A 21,327-nucleotide genomic window follows, 5' to 3' on the forward strand; every position below is an offset into this window, starting at 1 on the left:
CATCAATCACTGAGGCAAGTTAAAAATAAAACCGGCAGCCGTAAAGGTCCAGAGACTCTTCCTAGAGCTGTCGCCCAGCCGAACCGATCAAACTGGGAAGAAGGGCTACAGTCACAGAGGCGACCAAGAACTCCAGTGTTTCCACGTGGAAAAAGGAGACCATCTCTGCAGAAATCCACAAATTAGATTATTATGATGAAATAGCTTCTCAGTAAAAGAGACCAAATGGACCATCAGACGGTGGGAAACTGAATTCCACGGTCTGATGACATCAAGACTGAACTCTTAATGTTAAGAGAGGAAACCATGCACTGCAATTCACCTGGCCAGGAGCATCGCAGAGCTTTTACAGAGTAAAACAGTCTGAGGATTTGTGTAAATTTGCCACAAAAGATACCCACGATGCTTGAGTGCATGCCAAAGTGAAATCCATCAGAAGTGTTAAATCCACGAACAAAAAGGACAAAGAGGTTCATCGTGGAAGTTCTAGGTTAGGGAAGTGAAAATTAAGATGGCGTGTTTCTTTCTTTCTTTCTTTCTTTCTTTCTTAAGATGTGTTTTAAAAATAGACCGTGTGTCATAGGCAGACCGAAAGGGAGAACAGGTTTGCTCAGCCAGACCATGAGGATTAGATGGAGAGAGAGTGAGCATGGCAGAAAGAAGAGGATTTATCACTACACTCAGGATGGTAAGAATGAAGACGGTCAGAAGGATAGGAGAGAGAGGGAGATTATTCAGGGGTTTATAAATGTAAACGACGAATGTGTTAGTTTATAGGGAGCGTTTTGTGATCGCGCCAGGGGTGTAAAATAAACGCTGATGGGAAAAAAAACTGGTATTCACGGTCTTTATCATATCTGCATGAAACTTTTCAAATCATGAATATGTGTACAATATTATTTTGGCTATTTATTGGCGCCAGACAGTTTAGTTTGGTTTAGTTTTAAACTTTCCACCCACAGAAACCATGTTATTAACGTCATTACAATCTGGCCGGCGTTATTTATAGACATAATAACTAACAAAATGAAAAAAATGCCGGCTTTGCGTCGTGGATCTCACTTGGACTTGGAGAACCATGAGGTTACAGTATGTTTAGTATAATTAAGTGTGTCTGCACGATGAACCTTCGCATGTTCTCCCCGTGCTTTGGGGGTTTCCTCCCGGTACTCCGGTTTCCTCCCCCAGTCCAAAGACATGGTGTTGTGGGCTGACTGGCATTTCTAAATTGTCTGTAGTGTGTGAATATGTGTGCAAGTGTGCCCTGCAATGTGTCGGCACCCCGTCCACGGCGTCCCCCACCTCGTGCTCCAAGTTCCCTGGGAAAGGCTCCAGGCTCCCTGCGACTCTGTGCAGGATAAGCGGTATGGAAACTGGATGGATGGATGGAAGTTAAGTGTTCTATGTCTTGTTGTTTTTATAGTTAAAATTCAAATTGATATTTATGTTTAACGATAGATAAATGATAAACAAATAAAGGTGCACTGCACATATCTGCACTTTGTATCACATCCAGCTCATATATTTTTATTTTTTTTGCCATCCACTGTATCTTCGGTATCTTTTTCTATTTCCAAGCAAGTAAATTCTGCTGTAATGTCACCAGACAGTCGTAAAAAGCATTTCGCTGCACGTCGTACTGCGCGCGGTGGTGTGTCGGACCAATAAAATCCGATCTGATTTTGATCTCATTTTTAAAACCTCAAAACTGTCACCCGTCATTTCAAATGATATCTTACCCCAAGCGAGGTAAACACAGTGGAAATCCGCTGGCAGAATGTACAGGTTGTAGATACAGAAAATATATATCTTGATATTTTATGAAACATTTATACAGTTAAAATAGACTAGATTAGATTCATATGCATTTATAACAGACGCAAGGCACTGCTTCATTCCCCAGGATAATGCTGACATCTTGTGGCAGCGTGCAAGCAGTGAACATGAAAGCCAAACAAGCACCTGCAGTACCAGAATCGATGAACCGCAAACAACCAGATCGACAGCAGCAAAAAAACAAACAAAAAAAAACAATGGACCCAAACAAATCAACTCTCTTCCATGCAAAAACAATAACAGTGCCTCAATCAATCACAGAGATGTTGCATTACAGTCGTCCTAACACTTCTGCACGCTCATGCGAGCCCAGCTGTGCTCCTGTCTGTCCAGTGCTCTGTGTAGTTTAGTCATTTTCTGCTCTAACACGTCGATTTGGCCCATCAGCTCATGACCAGGCTTAGCAGGAGTACAGGAGCACAGATGGAGATCCCTGACAGAGATAAACAAGTGTAGGTTATAAAACAGCTTCATCAGAACTATGTCTGTTAAATCCTCACCAGCCAGTTTAACAGGAACATCTGTACCTCTGCTCAAAAGACCAGGTGATGTTTTTATAGTCTTGGACTGTCCAGATGTGCAGAAGCCTGCAGATTCCTGCCTGTGGCTGACACGAGTGGAACCGGGTGTGGTCTTCTGCTGTTGTAGTTCATCCTCCTTAGGTTTTGATGTATTTTACATTCTGAAATGCTTTACTGTTCACCTTGGTTGTAAAGAGTGGGTATTTGAGTCACTATACACTCCCTGTCAGCTAGAACCAGTCTGGCCATTCTCTACTGACGTCTCTCATGCACAAGGAGTTTCCACCTGCAGAACTACTGCTCATGGGACTTACAAATAATCTGAAATCCAACCAGCTCGTCTGTCCTCGACAACTCCAACATGAAATAATATTTTCCCCATTAACTGAAGCTCTTGACTTGTACCTGCTTGATTTCATGCACCGCAATTCTGCCACATGATTGGCCGAGCAGATGATTGAATAAGCAGGGATGCAGGTGTTCCTATTAAACTGGCTGGTGAGTCCATCCATCCATCTTCTATACCGCTTTATCCTTTTCAGGGTCACGGGGGGACCTGGAGTCTATCCCAGGGAGCATCGGGCACAAGGCGGGGTACACCCTGGACAGGGTGCCAATCCATCGCAGGGCACACTCACACACACACTCACACACCCATTCATACACTACGGACACTTTGGACACGCCAATCAGCCTACCATGCATGTCTTTGGACTGGGGGAGGAAACCGGAGTACCCGGAGGAAACCCCCGCAGCACGGGGAGAACATGCAAACTCCACACACACAGGGCCACGGTGGGAATCGAACCCCCGACCCTGGAGGTCGGGACCACTAATCGTGCTGACCACTAAGCCACCGTGCGCCCTTGGCTGGTGAGTATATATAGTTATATAGTTGTATATTACTGTATAATAATAATATAAACTTTTTTTTCAAATGTTTTTTTCTTTGTTTAGAACAAAAAAACAACCCTATCAGTTTCTAGATTAATTGTATTCATGAACTTTTTATTAAATTATTAGGAATGTGCATTCCAGCTTCTTACAGAGAAATTTCCCAAAATGTTAAAAAAAAAAAAAAAAAAAAAAAAAATTGCTCATTGATTTATGATGAAAAACATTTTCTAATATTTATTTAGACTGAGCTTCATACATTTACAGGAATAATAAGTTTATACTATGCCGTGTGAAAGAAAGGCTGATTCTTTGAGATAATGATGTGGAATAATAAAGCTATTTCGCTCCTCTGTTGCCTGAATAATGATGATAAAGAATCACGATTTCAACATTGCACAACATAATTACGATGCTCATTCCAGCTATTATCACGCAGCTCTATCAGACAGAGTGAAGTGTTTCGTTTCCGAATAAACAGTTAATTACTCAAAATGTTGGCCACTCAGGTGTAACGATTCATTTACAAACCATCACAGATTGGAAAAAAACCCCCACAGATGGCTGTGTGTATACTTACTTACAATTCATCACACAGAGAAGCTTACTGTATGATGTTATAATACATGAGTCGAATAAGCACAAGTTCCTAACCTCATTAAACATTTTTGGTAGGATAATATGTGGCTAATTTGTGGTATTAGCCAGAGAACGGGGTCTAATTGCGTACATGGAGAGGCAGGACTTGCATCCATGCAAAATATTTTGGGGTCTGAAAAAGCTCACTCTTACAGCATGCTATGACAAGATGATCTTTTCGGTGTTATTAAACCCCATAGCAACATGCTTCAAATATTTGTAAAAAAATATATATATATATATATATATAAATAAAATAAAAAATGCACCACTAATGATCTGTCGTTTAATCAGCATTCACCAGAACGAGATCCAAGAGATATAAACTGCCTATCAAAAAGAACCTCTAGAATTGATGTTTTATTACAGTTTAATCGTCATTACTGCCACATACCAAACAAAATGATATCGAATAGCGATTAAATAAGGAGAATTCAATCTTTATGGACGCGATTAGCTACTCGCGCTCAGACAGATCCTAATAAGACTCTAAATGAATGCTATATTAAAGGCAGGCACACTTGGATCAATAATTAAAGATGAATAATAAAAGACGTATCCATAGACACAGTGCAAAATGAACTGCAAAGCATCCGAGCGTATTTTTCTGATTAGATTGCTCCAATTAAATCATTTCTAACGTTTATTGAAAGAATAATAAACATTTTTTTTTTTCAGTTCTATCTATTTCTTGGATAGATTTGTCGGAAGTTGAATTATTTAAAAAGGAAGCCTTTTTTTTTTTTTTTTTTTTAAATGCTAAAATATACAGTGGTTTAAAAAAATATAAATATTCAACCCGTCTGGAATTTATCAGATTTGTCTGAATAACAATTGATATCTATGCATATTTGTCCCGTAAGTATTTTTATTGCAAACTCATGTTTTCTTACAGTGCAATTTCAAAGTCAAAATAAATTCTCAAATCAGCAAGTATTTCAAAGAAGAAACAAAACCGAAACATGCTGTTTGCATAAGTATTTAACCCACCAGGTTCCAGAAACTCCAGATGAAATATATTGTCTTAACAAGGAAACTACTGACTTATAATTGACCTTCACTTGTGAAATCAGTCTCATTTCATGGACCAAAATCAGTTTAGTTACAGTAGACTGTCAGTCAATTTCATAACAAAGGCAAAGGGTGTAAAATGATATCTAAAAGCGTGGGCATCCTGATAAGCACTGCTGGTTCAATAGTGAGGAAGTGGAAGCTGCATCACACCATCCAAGCACTACCTAGACAAGGTCGTCTCTCAAAACTCAGCAGGTTGGTGAGGGAATCCACAGTGAGGCCAACAGTCACTCTGAAGGAGTTAGAGAGTACAGTGGCTGAGAGTATCCTGAAGATGCACAGGACAACCCTTTCAAGAGCTCTGCATAATTGAGGACTGTATAGGAAGTGTGTCTATAGAGAAACCTGTGCTCAATACGAGCCATACGAAAGCATGAGAGTGACCCGGTAAAGATGTGGTTTTCGGGGTGATGAGACCAAGATCGAGAGATTTGTTGTCTGAAGAGAAGATATTTAAAAAAAATCCCTACAGTGAAACACGGTGTACAGCATCGTACTCCGGGACGCTGTTCATCCGCAGAACATGAACTTCTTATCCAAACTGAATGAAGAATGGACGGAGAAAAGTACGGAAGGGAGTGTATTACAAGAGAACCTTATGAAAAGACTAATGCTTGGGAGAAACATCACTTTCAGCAGGACAGTGATCCCGAAGGCAAGGCCAAAGCAATGCATGAGACGTTAAAAACAAAAAAGGTGAACGTTCTACCGCAGCCAAGTCAAAATCCAGATCTGAAACCCCATTAAGAATCTGTGGTGCTGTTTGAAAACTGCTTCCAACAAACAACATCCAACCAAACTGAAGAATCTGGAGCAAATCTACCAGGAAGAATCACCTCCAAACAAAGCCGGTAGGAACTTAACCCAACAAGCTGTTATTGTAGCAAACGGTGGGTTGAATACTTATGCAAGCAGCACTTTTCAGCTATTATTTTTTAAAAGATCTGCTGATACATAAATCATTATGACTTTTTAAATTTACTTTAAGAGCATATTGGTTTGCAAAAGCATTACTGGCTAGAACACTGTCTGAAAGAGTTATTTCCAAATCAGACCGTTCTGATGACTTGTAAAGGGGTTTGAATACTTTTGCAAGCCACTGTAATGTCTACAGAAATGTTTTGTCTGGAAGTGTAGATCTTTAATTATATTGTATGACCGAGACGTAATTAAGCAAAGGCTGCAAAAGTCATACGTTCTTCCAGAACAACACTGTTCTGGAAACGGCCGTGTCAGATCTCGTACATCTTCTCAGCGATGTAAACAACTCCCGAACAGCACTAGCACTCCAGAATTATGTAGGAATGACAGAGCGATGCTACATGAGTCATGGTGCTGGTGTATTTTGTACATATTTCTAGCGACACAGTGGTCACAGATAATAAAGTAAAGTTAGACGGCAGCTTGTTTGCAATCCACTGCGATTTCCCCAAGATACACTACACTGTTCAGCAGAGCACAGCATTATAACATGCAGGAACAGCACTCATCGTGTGTGATACAATAGAAAGAAATAAAGGAATATTTATTTCCCTGCTATCACACAGTGGAGCCGGCTCAGATTCGGCGATTCTGGGAATTCTTGGTAGGCTCACACGTTTTCACATTTGTACGATAGAAGGCTACAGAAATGACATGAAGGTTGATCTCATCTCGCGCAGCATCACCAGAAAAGTGCCAAAACCTTTAAAAAAAAAAAATACTTAGCTACCGTTTTAATGCCTGAACAAGGTCATCCTGTTAATGCCTTTGGGCCTCGATGAAAAAAAGTCTTAGAACCACCTCTATCACTAGCACACGTTAACCACTACACTAAATATTGTAAATAGAATGCTAACACGTATCCTTAGATGATGTTTCACACACGCTCGGGCACAAAGATGCTGAGTCAGCAGGAAAGAAGTCACTTTGGTTTCTCTGGTTGGGGTAAATTGCTAACGGCTAAAAGGGAGATGGCTAAAACTGACTGGTACATTGGTAGACCTGAAATTATTCGACCAAAATATAGTCCAGCCCAATTCAAATCTGCTAATGGCAATGAAGAAAAAAAAAATCCGTTTTGGTCATGCAAACAAAACAATGCGTTTACATGGACAACAATAATCCACTCTTAATCCGATTAAGACCATACTCTGATTAAGAAACTACCATGTAAACAGCAATTTTTACTTCCCTTAATCTGATTACGGTCATAATCGAATTGAGCTCTAATGGAATTAAGACAGGTGGAGTACTGCTGTTTTAGTCGCATTATGGACGAGTATTACAGACATGTAAACACCTTAATCACATTATGAACGTCGTGTGAGAGTTTTCACCGCATTTTGCGACAGGACACGATCACACACGGCAGTTTTACGTTTTACGCCGAACAAGAGAGTTCGGCCGCGTCCCAAACCGCATACTTTCCTACTATAGGCCTGTAGTGGGGGAAAATACATGCATCTCGACTACTATATAGACGGTAATTACGCGGTTTGAGACGCAGCCCACGGTTTCAAGCAGTCGTCTATTAGCACGTACAGCATGACAAATAATTAACTGCACTTAAAGCGTTCGTAAAAAAAAATATTAAATTAAAACACCCAAAACTGTATACGGGTCCATAACGAAGACGAACTGTATGTTGATACGTGAAATTCTGGAGGGACGTCGGACGGCGTGGCGCGGTGACGTAATGACGCGGGCTGTTAATCTGATTATGTTCTAAAACATATAAAACGGGAACATGACAGGAGTATTCTAAAAGCGACTCATGTAAACACCTTAATCACATTACTGTCTTACTCAGAGTAAGGTCAATAATTAGATTACTGCCGTCCATGTAAACGTAGTCACTGTAAACATTATATTGGGTAGCGTCTTGCATAGCCACATTCATACAGAATGGACCCTGTGCTACTTCTAAGCAGTCCTTTAGCTTCAGTGTTAGCATAAGCGCTATTGATTACACCATATTAAGCAGGGTTTAGAATATAACACAGCCATCACTGACAATCAGTCAACAGAGAAGATATTTCTCTTCAGCTGACATCACTGATCTTCTTATATCATGTCAAGAACATCTACCCTGCACACTTCGAAGCTAAACTCTTGGTGTGCTTATTAGTCATCAGACAACGCCTCCAACCAGGCCAGAGAGCTGAACAGGGGGAAATTACAGCGCCAGAAGGCGGGTGACAGATCAGAATAAACCACCATTATATAACTCGATCACATTTATAAAAAAAAAAGAAAAGAAAAGAAAAAAGAACACAGTACACTCTGTTTTTTTTAGGAATGGAGAAACATAGAAAGCTAAACAGAAAATAAAATCAGATGAAGGTAGAAGGTGGTTGATCTGTTTCAGATCGGATCGGAGTTCTCTAAAGTGGAACCGGGCTCCTGGTGTTTTCTAGAACGAGGCTTTCTTAGAGTTTTAGTGCAACCCGTCATGCAGAGCTTAGTCAGGACACTGCTGGACGTGATGTGGCATTATATAGTGGAAGCGTTGATGGTATAAGAATAGATAGGTTATGTTCCATTAAACATCCGCGCACCATCTCAAACAGGAGGCCTCGGTACAGAATACAACACTGTGAAGGATGTGAATTTTTCATCGTAACTCGAAGAAATGTGACTTACAGCTTTAAACGCCCACATTTTTAGCACCACTTTCTCAAAACAGTACAGAACAATTTAGCATTTAGCTTTCTACAGTGAACCTTTATACTCAGTGCCGTTTATTAATGATCATTTATTTATACAACACTAATTTGATTGGTCGAGCAGCATTCCAAAGAGTGCTCATATATGTCCTCTAACCACACCGGGACGTTTCACTATGCGTATCGCTCCGATCGTCATGTCAAATTCCACTTCCTATTTTGAAACCATTACTACAGTTATGTTACTGACGTCATCAGTGGACATGGCAAACTTACTTCCATCCATGCATCCATCTTCTACCTTTTCAGGGTCACGGGGGAACCTGGAGTCTATCCCAGGGAGCATGGGGCACAAGGCGGGGTACACCCTGGACAGGGTGCCAATCCATCGCAGGGCACAATCACATACACACTCACACACCCATTCATACACTACGGACACTTTAGACACGCCAATCAGCCTACCATGCATGTCTTTGGACTGGGGGAGGAAACCGGAGTACCCGGAGGAAACCCCCGCAGCACGGGGAGAACATGCAAACTCCACACACACAGGGCCACGGTGGGAATCGAACCCCCGACCCTGGAGGCGTGAGGTGAACGTGCTAACCACTAAGCCACCGTGCGCCCCGCAAATGATACTTTTCAGTTATAAAACGTTTGACTTCAAATATGGACACTTGTCAGATAAAGACGAGAAGGAAAAACCATTTCACCAGAAGCAGTTTTGAACTGGAAATGTGAGCGAGCGTGAGCGTGGCTTCTTCTGGAACCGTTTCTGCTAGCAGAGCAAAAATAAACAGAACATTTAGCCGTTTGTGTTCGAAATGTCAGTTACTTGATATTAACTTCTTGCTTATAGAGCTGTTGAAATAAAAGCGATACTGCGCTCGCAATCGTGCTGAAGATCAGCGCGGGCTTTTATGTGGCTGTAGGCACGACGTGCAGGATAATGTGCCGATGTTCAGTGTAACTGCATTCTTGCTTGTGGCTTAAACAGCACATTGAGGTGAGAGAAGCATTAACACGATCATGAAATTACAGTCTTTATAAAGAATAATTTATAAAGAAGCGCAAAATAACTTTTTTTTTCCAATCAAAGTAGAGAAAAACCTGCAACGATTGGCTGCCACAGACTCGTTCCCTTTCAATGAAGAACATACACTTGAATTAGGTGAGCTTAATACTGATTAACTACCCCCATGGTAACTACTCCCATGGTAACTACCCCCATGGTAACTACCCCCATGGCAACACTTCAAATTCATCATTACCCCAGAACTGTTAGGGCTCGATGGAATTGTTAGGTATTCCTATTCGATGTTTGACTGTCTATGGATTTTTGAATCTGACACATTTGATTCCTGAGGAATCAGAGATCTGAGGAATCAATTATAATCTGATTCCTCACCTTCAGCTACATCACTACATGTACTGCAAGCTTCATATCTGACCGCTCCCTCAAACCCATATGAGAGTGAAGACTGAAGACTTTTTTTTTGTGTGTTCCCTGATGAACATCTGTATTGTCAACCAAAAACAAACAAACAAACAAACAAACAAACAAACAATCCTAATCCTATCTGCATTTTTGTCCATTTAGAACACATACTGTTCATTCTGAATAATTTATTCGCATTTGCTTACATTCCCTCCACACACACACACACACACACACACACACACTCACACACACACTTTTCATCTGCTATCAGAATGAAATGGACCACCACTGGACCACCGCTGTGGGGACATTATCCTGGGGTGTTGAACCGTTCTCAGCACAGCAGTAACATTAACACAGTGATGTGTGTGGCGTGGGTGAGTTTATCGGTATTCGGAGATTCTGCATTCAGCTTTGTTTGCCCCTTTTATACACAAGCTGTGTACGTACGTCTATGTGAAAAATAATGTTTATAGAAAACAAAGAAAACCTACACAATAGATATACACAAATAAAAACAACAACAAGATAATTAGAATATTAAAAATTAAATGAAATATTAATATAAAAAATTCTTACGGACTATACAAATTACACAACTTCTACATTTTTAAAATTTCATTCGTTCACCTTTTGGGAACACTTTATCCATGACGGGGTCATGCGGGATCAGGAGCCTATCCCGGGAAATAGCAGGAATATACCCTGAATTTGACCTGATTGACATTTCGCCAGCCACCATGTTTTTGGGAGATGAGAGAAAACCCGAGACCCTCAGGATCAAACCCCTGCTGTGCCACCATACTGCTCAACATCAAATATTTACAGGAAATATGTATGCAGCTGACATAATGCCACCAGGTGTTCGTGTGTGTGTGTGTGTGTGTGTGTGTGTGTGTGTGTTTTAGGTCACTGCACTATGATTCACAAACTGTCCTTATTAGGAGAACTCCTGTATAGTCGTTTTGATAGTTTATTTTGAGAAACGCTGGCTTTATGAGATGTAATGCTGTGCCAATTTGTGAGTTTGTGTAGAGAGCGATGTGTGAATAGCTTTCAAAAAAGTATAACTTGCTACTCAAAAACACTTGTTAGCAACTACATCACCATGCGGTATCTGGAAGAAGACAAACCACATACAGAGTGATGACAGACGACTGTATGTGAGGCTAAAAAAAGGGAAATAAATACAATTTCATAATAATAATAATAATAATAATAATAATAATAATAATAATGAATAAATAAAGTGGAAAAGCATATGGGGATATGTTTAGGATACACGGGCTGTGATTTAGGGTGAGTGTACCTCTTGGAGCGCTTCAGCCTGTGAGAGCAGATCCGCTCGGAGTCTCTGTGCTCGCTGAGCATGGAAGGAGTTCCTCTGGCTCTGGATGACAAACACCACCTCCCTCAGGTCTGCAAACACAAGTATGATTTGTGTTACCCTTGTGTGCAGTTATGCATGTGCATTATTTCACCCCTGTATATGTAGCTCATCAAAAAACAAACAAACAAACAAACAAAAAAAAAACCCAGTAACAACAACTGCCATTTTAATATTCGGTTTGTCGGAATGCCATTTTTTGTTTTGGTTAGTGGTTTTTACGCATTGTTTGTCATTAAAGATTTTATCCCTTGTTTGTCAGCAAGAAAGGCCACAACATTTCATCTTCACTGTCTTTTCTGTTACAGTTGAGTGAAAAAAACATGATGAAGCCGACATGACTGACGTTATTTATTTATTTATTTATTTATTATTGGGTTTTTTTTTGTTTATTACTTTATGAATCAATCAAAAATGATATTCTGTTGTTGTTCCTATTCTAAGGTTCTGGCCTTGTATTAGGGGTCCAAGCACTGAAGCTGCTGGAATCCTATTGTTTTTGTTCTTTTCGTTTCTTTTTCTTATTCTTGACTTTCTCAACATGAATCACGCAGACCAAACGGTGAGTCATAGAGAAATGCCACTTCGTAGAAATGAGCCCAAACGGTGGCGCTATCGTTCAGCATTTTACGTTTTCGCCCCTATCTCGACAATGCTGAAACACAGCGATATATTAACGTTTTCTCCCAACTCCTCTACTGCGCCAATCTTGAAAGTGGACTTCAAATAACGCCCGAGTTACCTCAAAAACATGGCCGCTATCAGCCAAGCAGGTTTGAGCAGGCATTTCACATGATTCATCTTTAGTTCGTCTTGGTTGTGTCTTTGTGTCGATGTCTCCTTCATTTCTGAATAACAGCCTACCTTAACGCATTGCTATTTTGGTATCTTTGTCCCCTTCTGCAGCTCTGTAAAAGGTCAGTATTTCAGTTCTAGGTCTTATAGGAGCTGTTTTCCTTAATGCCACTGACTCCTGACTCCGCAACCTACTTGAGAGTTTGAGTCTGTCTGAACTTTTCATGCTTTAAATAATAACGGACTAAAGCTATATGTGTTTTATGTTAGAAGACACCACCGTGTTCAACTGAACTCTTCAGGTTAGCTAACTAGAGCATGTAAAAACTTTAGAATCAGTTGGTTTATTATTGTAATGGTTTTTTTTATAGCAAACATGTATTTTTATGTACGTTACGTAACATTTTTTTTTTCATCTATAAACCGTAAAACAGGAGGTACATTTTTCTTTTCTTCTCCCCTCCGAAACCAGAGGGTCAGAAAACACTCGATTTTCCAAGTTCTTAGATGCACAGATTCAGTATATTTCTCCAAACACATCATAACACATCACATCATGCAGAATAAATGCATATTGTTCACTTAGTAATGCAACCACCTCCTCCAGACAGCTGACCCAGAGAAAGCAGGATCATAATCCAGTCCAGAATACATTCCACCCACATTAAAAGCACAGAACACTGATGTACAACCTGCGCCATCACTCCTCACTAAACTCTCCTGTTGTCCAGACTTAATGCTACAATAAGCCTCGTATTAATGACCGCGCTTAATTAACATCCCAATATACCGTAATACACCACTTTCATTAGTTAAACCATACCGTCAGAATGAACTAAACATCACAGTTCATGTAATGTTGCATTCATTTACGCTCTGAAAAAAAATCACAGTGTAGCAAACTGTCTCTGTCAGCAAGTATAAACAGGCAAAACTGCTGAACACAGCACACAGCAATTACACCTGTGCAGAGCGAGCTGAATGACACGACCAAACCGAGCCTCAAGGCAAAACATCCCTTCAGGCTCTGTCAATACTAGAGGACCTGAGATGATACAATGTGCATCTTAAAGGCTCTAAAGTACAAAAGTTACATTTAAAATGGGCAACGATACAACAGAATAGGATTTCATTGTGTCTTACGGCGGTGTAACACAATGCCATTATATATGTATGTATTTGATGAGTCATTTTTTAGGACTTAAAATATCCATATCTGTTTTCATATCAAAATTGGAAGTAGGCATGGTCTAGTGTCTCGCCCCCCGGTGTTAACTTTTTTTTCCTCCTAAAAAGATGACAAGTGTGTCCACTGTGTTTTTCTACGACCAAGCATTTCTCGCTAGTTTTGAGTCTTTAGCCCGATTCGGATCGGATTTGTTTAGCAGGGGACGTCGGTGATGCATATTCTACACGTAACCTCAGAGATAAAAATCTCGCATCCGGGCAGGAGGAGTGAGTTTCTAGTGGGTTGTATATTCTACTTATCAAATATATGATCGTGTTACATTCACGACGTGGCGTCCAAGCGGTTAAAGAGGCACTGGAGTAGAGAAGAGATGCTGGCACTTATTTCAGTTTGGTGTGAACCAAAGTTCCAGCAACATAATGTGAAAATACAATAAGAGAATAATTTACAAAATATTCCAGAAGCATTCATTTTTTGTTTTCGGGAAGTGTTTATCTGGAGGAGGATCGCTGAGACGCATGCCATGAGACCAAACACAGGAAGTAGCAGCAGTCAAACTTTTTCTTTCTTTCTTTTTTTTTTTTTTTTTTTAACAGTGTGAAGCATCATCTGCGTAGAAAATCACAGACATGTGCATCGGACTAAAATGATCACACGAGCACTGAGCTTGGCGAAAAACTGTAGATAATTACTTTGACATGTAATTTCTAATTTTTTTCCAGAGAAGGCCTGAGAAAAACACCCACGTGGCAGATCCGGACAGGAATAAAGTCATAGAGTGCACCTGTGAAATGGAAAATTACCCCAGATGCCCATGTGATTTTAATCCTGTCCGTAAAAGGCTTTTTGTGAGGCATTTGAGATGTATTTGCGTCTGCAATTTTGACACTGCTCTTGTATTGTATTCAAAATTGTAATTTTCCCCCCACTGGCCTCCGCGAGCCGTCCTTCAAAGCTCTTCTTTAAAGCAAAATCCTTGCGTGTGAATTTAGACTATTTGACTATTAATATTTAAATGTGTTCGACCTTCAAATAATCAGAAGTCATGCTTCTTTATGGCTAAGCTTCTGATTTGCGTGCCAGTGCTGCTCTGTTGTAATATTCAAAACGGTATTAACTGTGATATTGTGAAAAGACAAGTCAGAAGCTGACAAATCCATGACATTTCTCAAACGTCACAGCACCCGCTGTAACCTTTATATTCAATACTCAACCAGTGTGGCAGTGAGATAAGGACAGGACCTTTTAATTTTATCTATTGTGTTCTGCGGATTACGCTACAACAATGCAGGTTGGACTGAGTTTGAAGCTGGAATAAGCTGCTGTTAGTTGCGTCGCCGTCGTTACTGGCATGAAAAGGAGTGACATTTGGATTGACCTTTCAGTCATCAAGGTTCTAAACTGCACGTTCATTTACATTAATTAAAAATTAGACAATAATAATAATAATAATAATAATAATTTGTCGGAAATGTTAAAAGACCAAACAGTGCATCAAGACTAATTTTCCACCAAATAATTACATACAAGTGTGAGACAGATGTCTGATGCTAAGAGAAAGCAACGACTAAACTATAAATTCGCACATTTAAAATCTCTATCCCGTGTTTATATGTTTCTGTAAAGCTGCTTTGAGACAATGTCCGTTGTAAAAAGCGCTACGCAAATAAAATTGAACTGAATTGAATTAAACATAAGGGATGAAGTAAGTGTTGGCATGCCAGAGTGTATAAACATCACCCCAAACAAAATGAGTCATAAAACACATCATAAGGCAACTGTACAGCAACAAAGAACACACCTGGATACACAAATATATTCACACACACTCAGAGGTATTTCTCTATTGGTGCCAAAGTGCTCTTAGAAAAGTTAAGCGAATAAAGCAGGGAATTCAGTTCACCACTTGGATGGAACGTAGGCCCCAAGCTCATCAATATCACCATACTGAATGCATCTGTAGTTTCCCAACAGCACTGTTGTGTTTGTGTGTGTGTGTGTGTGTGAGATGATTTAAACTGTTAGCGAAAGAGTTTGTTCAAAGGCATACTTTACCGTTTTTTTTTTTTTTTTTTATGATTACTTCGGTAATGATGCTTTAGCAAAAGAAGGCTCAGGGAAAAGAAAAAAAAAAAAAAAAAAGGAAAAACGTGATTATTCCATCTCTCCATCTTGTTTGTGTCCTTCTGATTTCAGCAAGACTGCAGCTGTAATGGGAATTTGTTTTCTACAACCCAGCTTGTGTGAACATGTTCATTAAAATATATGAAGAAAACAAAACAAAACACACAGATTGCAAAAATACCCTGTGCTCTACAGACACTTTCATTCCTGCACCATAAAAAAATGCCATTATTTACACGTGTACATGATAGAGCATAATAGTTTCAATGGGAGTTCTTTATTAAGGAAATTGTTAACAGTTCTAATGTATCCCCTTATTTAAACAGTTAAAGGCTTCTGGTCAAGCATAATGTGGATCAATATGAGTCTATTAGGAGAGTATGATGACTTCTTTTCCTGAGTCGAAATTGAGGTCATGAAAACAGAGACAAACTGGAAGGCCTGGTATCACGCCAACCAGTGAGTAGAAAAAACGCTTGTAACGCAGATAACCAGAGGTAGGTCACACTAGCTTGCAGCATCATGAAACTGAGGAGAATGGGTCTTCACCATACAGCTTGGTGTGGAGCTCAACTTCATGAAGAACTTGATATTAACTGCTTCATAGTTCTTCTTTGCAATGCTTCTGATCTGATAAACAATGATCAGTTCAGTGTCTTAAAGGAATATGACACTGCTGGATACCTTTGCATCCCAGCTCTTTGGTTTGAATACCCCCATCTCCATGGCACAGTCCATGGCATTGTGTCAAAGCATTGTTCCTTTAGCCAGCTTACAGATCAATATCAGTGTCTGTCTTGAAAGTACTGGCTGCTACAACAAATGGTGTACCAAAGCCCTCAGGTTTCTTGACCAGCTTCATCACCATTCTCTACCACTGAAGTTCACATCAATGTATTCCTCTGGCAGAGGCATGACAGCTGTGACTATTGTTGGTCCTATATCTATATCTATATCTACCTGTGCATCTTCAGTATCTTCACATGAGGCTGTAGTCATTGGTGCTTTGTTGTGCAACTTCAATATCTTTATGTGAGGCCACAGTCGAGAGTAATGATGATCCAGACTTCTGAAACATGTGTTTCACTGATACAAGTCCTTCAGGCTCCACAAGCTTGAGGGCAATTTTATCAACTAACATGGAATAGTTCCCTTGGGCCATTTTTGCCAAAGGAAATATTTAACACAGAGTTCCCTCTCAGTGCACGGTGGCTAAGTGGTTAGCACATTTGTCTCACACCTCCAGGGTCGGGGGTTTGATTCCCACCGTGGTCCTGTGTGTGTGGAGTTTGTATGTTCTCCCCGTGCTGCGGGGGTTTCCTCCCCCAGTCCAAAGACATGCATGGTAGGCTGATTGGTGTGTCCAAAGTGTCTGTAGTGTATGAATGGGTGTGTGAGTGTGTATGTGATTGTGCCCTGTGATGGATTGGCACCCTGTCCAGGGTGTACCCTGCCTTGTGCCCCATGCTCCCTGGGATAGGCTCCAGGTTCCCCGTGACCCTGAAAAGGATAAGTGGACTAGTTCCCTTGGTCCGTTCCCTTGGGCCATTTTTGCCAAAGGAAATATTTAACACAGACTTCCCTCTCTGGTGTCTACACATGGGTGCACTTGATGGCAAACCGAAGGTCTTCTGTTATATTTAAGGTCAACTGATTTGCCACCAACATTTTAGCCAACATCTGCTTCATGTCCTCCAGACTGCTGCTGAAAGCCAACACAGCCTTGATCTCCCCAGAATATGATTCAAACTGAGCCATTATTCTATAACAGTTCCCAGTGGGTGAGTCACAGGAAACTACCACTCATGTCCACCACTCTTCGCCAGATGATAGATTCAAGTTTGATCTCCAGCCTGGCAAAGGGATCTCTGAGCTAGCATCATCAAGTAGCAGATTATTAATTGGAATGGCACATGTCACTGCCTAGTGAGTACCCACACTGAATCTGGTTAGTTTTTCTTACCCACATACCATGTGACCCAAGGCAGGACATACAGGTGGAGCTACAAATGGTACAGAACGTTGACCGGTCAATTGCCTATGAATGATTCTAATATCATCTATTTACAGAATCTCCAATAATAGCGTAGGTACTGTTTGTTCCCATCTTTTTCTTCCGGCAGCTTTAAGCAGTCCGTACAGGATTTCACAGAGGTAAACGACTTGAAATGGTGAAATTACAACTGCATGAAATTGTTTTGCACCGACTTTGGCAGCGATGTTTTTTGGGACATTTTAGCTGTACTCACGTTCGACACACATGAATGGAAGAGTGCTTTGGCTGAATTCGCGTTGTGATGACGCCAAACCTGCGGAAAATCTGCGGTAATTTTGAAAAATGGCAAGCTCCTCCTAATATCGCGGAGTTTGTTTGATTTTGTGTTCATTTCTTTTTTTTTTTTTACCCACAATACGTTTTTCCGCCTATTTTTTTTTCTCTCTAACCATCTTCAAGTCAGTCCAAACTGCTTACTATTCACCTTCTCTGCTCCCTACATATCTTATAACCCGATGGCCCTGTCCAACATACCTAGTGCAACCACATTTGAAATACAACTCTGCAAAATTCATGACTTCTTGTGCTTTATTTTGTTTATTTATTTTTTTTATATTTCACACACTTCTCTGTATTTTCTCTAAAGATTAAAGATAATATTAAAGGTAAAGATAAGCTCAATAATTCATTATGTGGGAAACCAAGCACGCCGCACCACACATATTGTAAGTTCAAACAAGATTTATGACTTATGACTTGGTTTTATTAAAAAAAAAAAAAAAAAATCCATCATAAGAAAAGTAATCAAGTAATAGTTTACTAAGACAGTAGGGTCCACAATCAGCAACTGACAGGTATGCAGTTCAATCTCAGTTGACGTATTATTTCACCACCAAATACTATCTGGTTCTATAGTGGTCCTGTTTTACTGATGGATGAGGTCGAGAGGTGCCCACAAACTGCACAGCAATGGACTGCAGGTAGTAACTGTATACATACAAAGTGTTCTGATAGTAGGTGTCTGTGAAAAATGTCAAATCCATGTTTTTTTTTTATTTAATAATCAGCTAAAACCAGTGCCTAGCAATGAGTACTCTTCAAATAAAGTGCATGTACTATGATCATTTTGACTCAGTGCTGCCAGGAAGGGGGTACCTTAATATGGCATCATAATCACAAGTGACTTGAAGTGCCCCTAACGTACACCTTTCCAAAAAAAAAAAAAAAAAGCTTTATTACAATTAAATCTGATTACACACATATGAATCTATTCCCAACCATCCTGTTACATCAAGAAACTTTATCTCCGCTCTCACAGCAAAACTCTTGGCCAGAGAAATTTTTTTAATAACAAACTTTTTTGCACGGGCATTCTGCCAGTGCACCATTACAAGTTTTAATTAGGTGCTTTAAGCTTTTAAGCAGAGGGGTGAAAAAAATAAGTTATCAAGAAGTGAGCAATGTGCTTCATAAATTCTGATGAAACAGCAGGAACTCGTGATTTTTTTTTTTTTTTAGGGCTATGAAATGAGGCTCATTTTTCATGACACAAACAGGGCAAAGCAAGCGGTGGGAGGACAGCCTGATGATCTTGCTTTCAGAGAGCAGAAAGAGTGTGTGTCTGAAATGGAGAGAGATAGAGAATGAACTGAAAGGAGGAAAGATTTTTACAAGCTGGATGCAGGATAAACTGCTTCAATAAAGACCCGGACCTCTCTTACCATGCATAAGAGGGGTCAGAGGTCATGTGGCGTTCAGAACACTAGTTACACAAGAGAGGCCTGTTAAAGAAGCTTATAATTTTTTGAGACACTGTTGCCTAAAACTTTGACCCTGCCCCCTGTGTTGAACTACTCCAAGTGGAAGCAGAGCTCGTATAAAGGCCAGAAAAATTTAAAAAAAAAAAAAAAAAAAAAAAAGTAAATGAAAGAGAGAAAAAAAACGCCAGTATGCCTTTAAACCTGTCGAGATGCATGTTTGAAATAAAGTTATCAATGTTATCATCAGTTAGGGGTGTAATTTATTAGGTTCTAGATGAATCAATTACAATTCCTCCCAGTGCAACAACAATGTTATGTTATAATAAAATAAACAATAAATTTTATTTTTTTTTGATACAATAATTAAAATTGGAACATTGTTCAAAAATCAATTTTACACAAATGTTAAAAAAGAAAATAAATACAAATTTATTTTAAAATATCCATCCATCCATCCATTTTCTATACCCCTTTATCCTACACAGGGTCCCGGGGAGCCTGGAGCCTATCCCAGGGGACTCGGGGCACAAGGCGGGGGACAACCTGTACGGGGTGCCAATCCATCGCATGGCACAATCACACACAAACTCACAAACCCATTCACACATTACGGACACTTTAGACATGTCAATCAGCCTACCATGCATGTCTCTAGACTGGGGGTAGAAACCGGAGTACCCGGAGGAAACCCCTGAAGCACGTGGAGAACACTCCACATGGAGCAAACTCCATGCATGCAGGGAAGAGGCAGGAATCGAACTCAAATCGAGGTGCAGACGTGCTATTTATATATTAAGCTTTTAAAACGTTAATACGTTAAGAAGTTATAATTCCGGACCAGTTTATCCATGTGCCCTCCTAACACAGTGTTAATTGAGGTGTGGAGCACATCAGAGCGAGGAGAGGCACATTCAATGCAGGTTACGATCCTTAATTAAAGAGTACAAACAGTCAGACCACAGAACACTGGCCGTGCTGCAATAGCAATTAATTTTTTATTTATTTTTTTTTAGAAAGTATTGTGTCCTTGTCTATCTCTGCACTGCTTCTGATCTGCATGGCCTCACAGTCAGAGGGAATTACCCCCTGAAGCTGTCTTTGTCCATCACCGGAGATGTGCGCTGCTTTCATCCACCTCTATATGCCCTACTGCTGCGGCAGGGTGAAAGTGTGTGCGTGCATAGATATTTTATATATATATATACACACACACACACACATATATACATTATATATATATATATATATATATATATATACACACACACACAAACACGCACACACACACACACAGGCATATCTGAGAAGTGTGTGGGAAAGCATGTGGGGTTTATATTAATCTCGAGGATTGCATTCTGCTCAGACATCTACCTCATGGAAATAAAAATCATCACCCACACCAGGGAAATGCATTGATAAAATATAATAGAGAATGTAATTAAGAGCCTCACAATCATTTTGGTTTTGAGCCCAGATGTAATTTGTCCTTGTACGTGTGAGAGAGAGAGAATTAACAGTTTTCTTTAACAAAAAAAATAAATAAATAAATGCATAAATAAGAACAAGACTCAGCAAGTCTTGTATTTCAGAGCATGCTTCAACAGAACGGTGGTGTATGGCTCAGTTCGGCTCTGTAAATGAACCGTGACGCCACATTTTGTCTGTATCCATGTATCCGAGCAAGCAAGTACCGCGTGAGCCGAGTCTGGACATTTTGGGTAGAGCTAAACATAGTGCAGGCTATTGATTGGTTAAACACAATCGCCACGTAATTATTTTGATGTCTTTTGGTAAAATCCCTTTTCAACGCATTCTTCCGTAGTAGTGTAGTTACTGCTCGGCAACTTCAAAATCTTATATCTTTTTCCCAATTATGCAGTCAGAGCTATAACTGTGTATCCTACAATGACACAGACACTTCAGTGAAGAAAGTACATTTTTTCATCTAAATGATGCAAGTATAAGTAAGAAAATAGATCAGTAGAGTGACAATGCTGCTTCTTCTTGTTCTTGTTCTTCTT

The 21,327-nt window shown here is 40.0% G+C and overlaps 1 protein-coding gene across 1 annotated transcript in view; it reads right to left on the minus strand.

Annotated features, from left to right (window-relative positions):
- Positions 1–21,327, minus strand: part of b3glcta (beta 3-glucosyltransferase a) — a 140,456-nt gene that overhangs the window by 43,951 nt on the left and 75,178 nt on the right. Inside the window, exon 4 of the mRNA XM_053646294.1 lies at positions 11,365–11,474. Within this exon, the coding sequence (XP_053502269.1) occupies positions 11,365–11,474 (110 nt within the window). The remainder of the gene's footprint in view (positions 1–11,364; positions 11,475–21,327) is intronic.

This window comes from Ictalurus furcatus, chromosome 17 (assembly GCF_023375685.1).
Source record: "Ictalurus furcatus strain D&B chromosome 17, Billie_1.0, whole genome shotgun sequence".
NCBI classification, from domain to species: domain Eukaryota; kingdom Metazoa; phylum Chordata; class Actinopteri; order Siluriformes; family Ictaluridae; genus Ictalurus; species Ictalurus furcatus.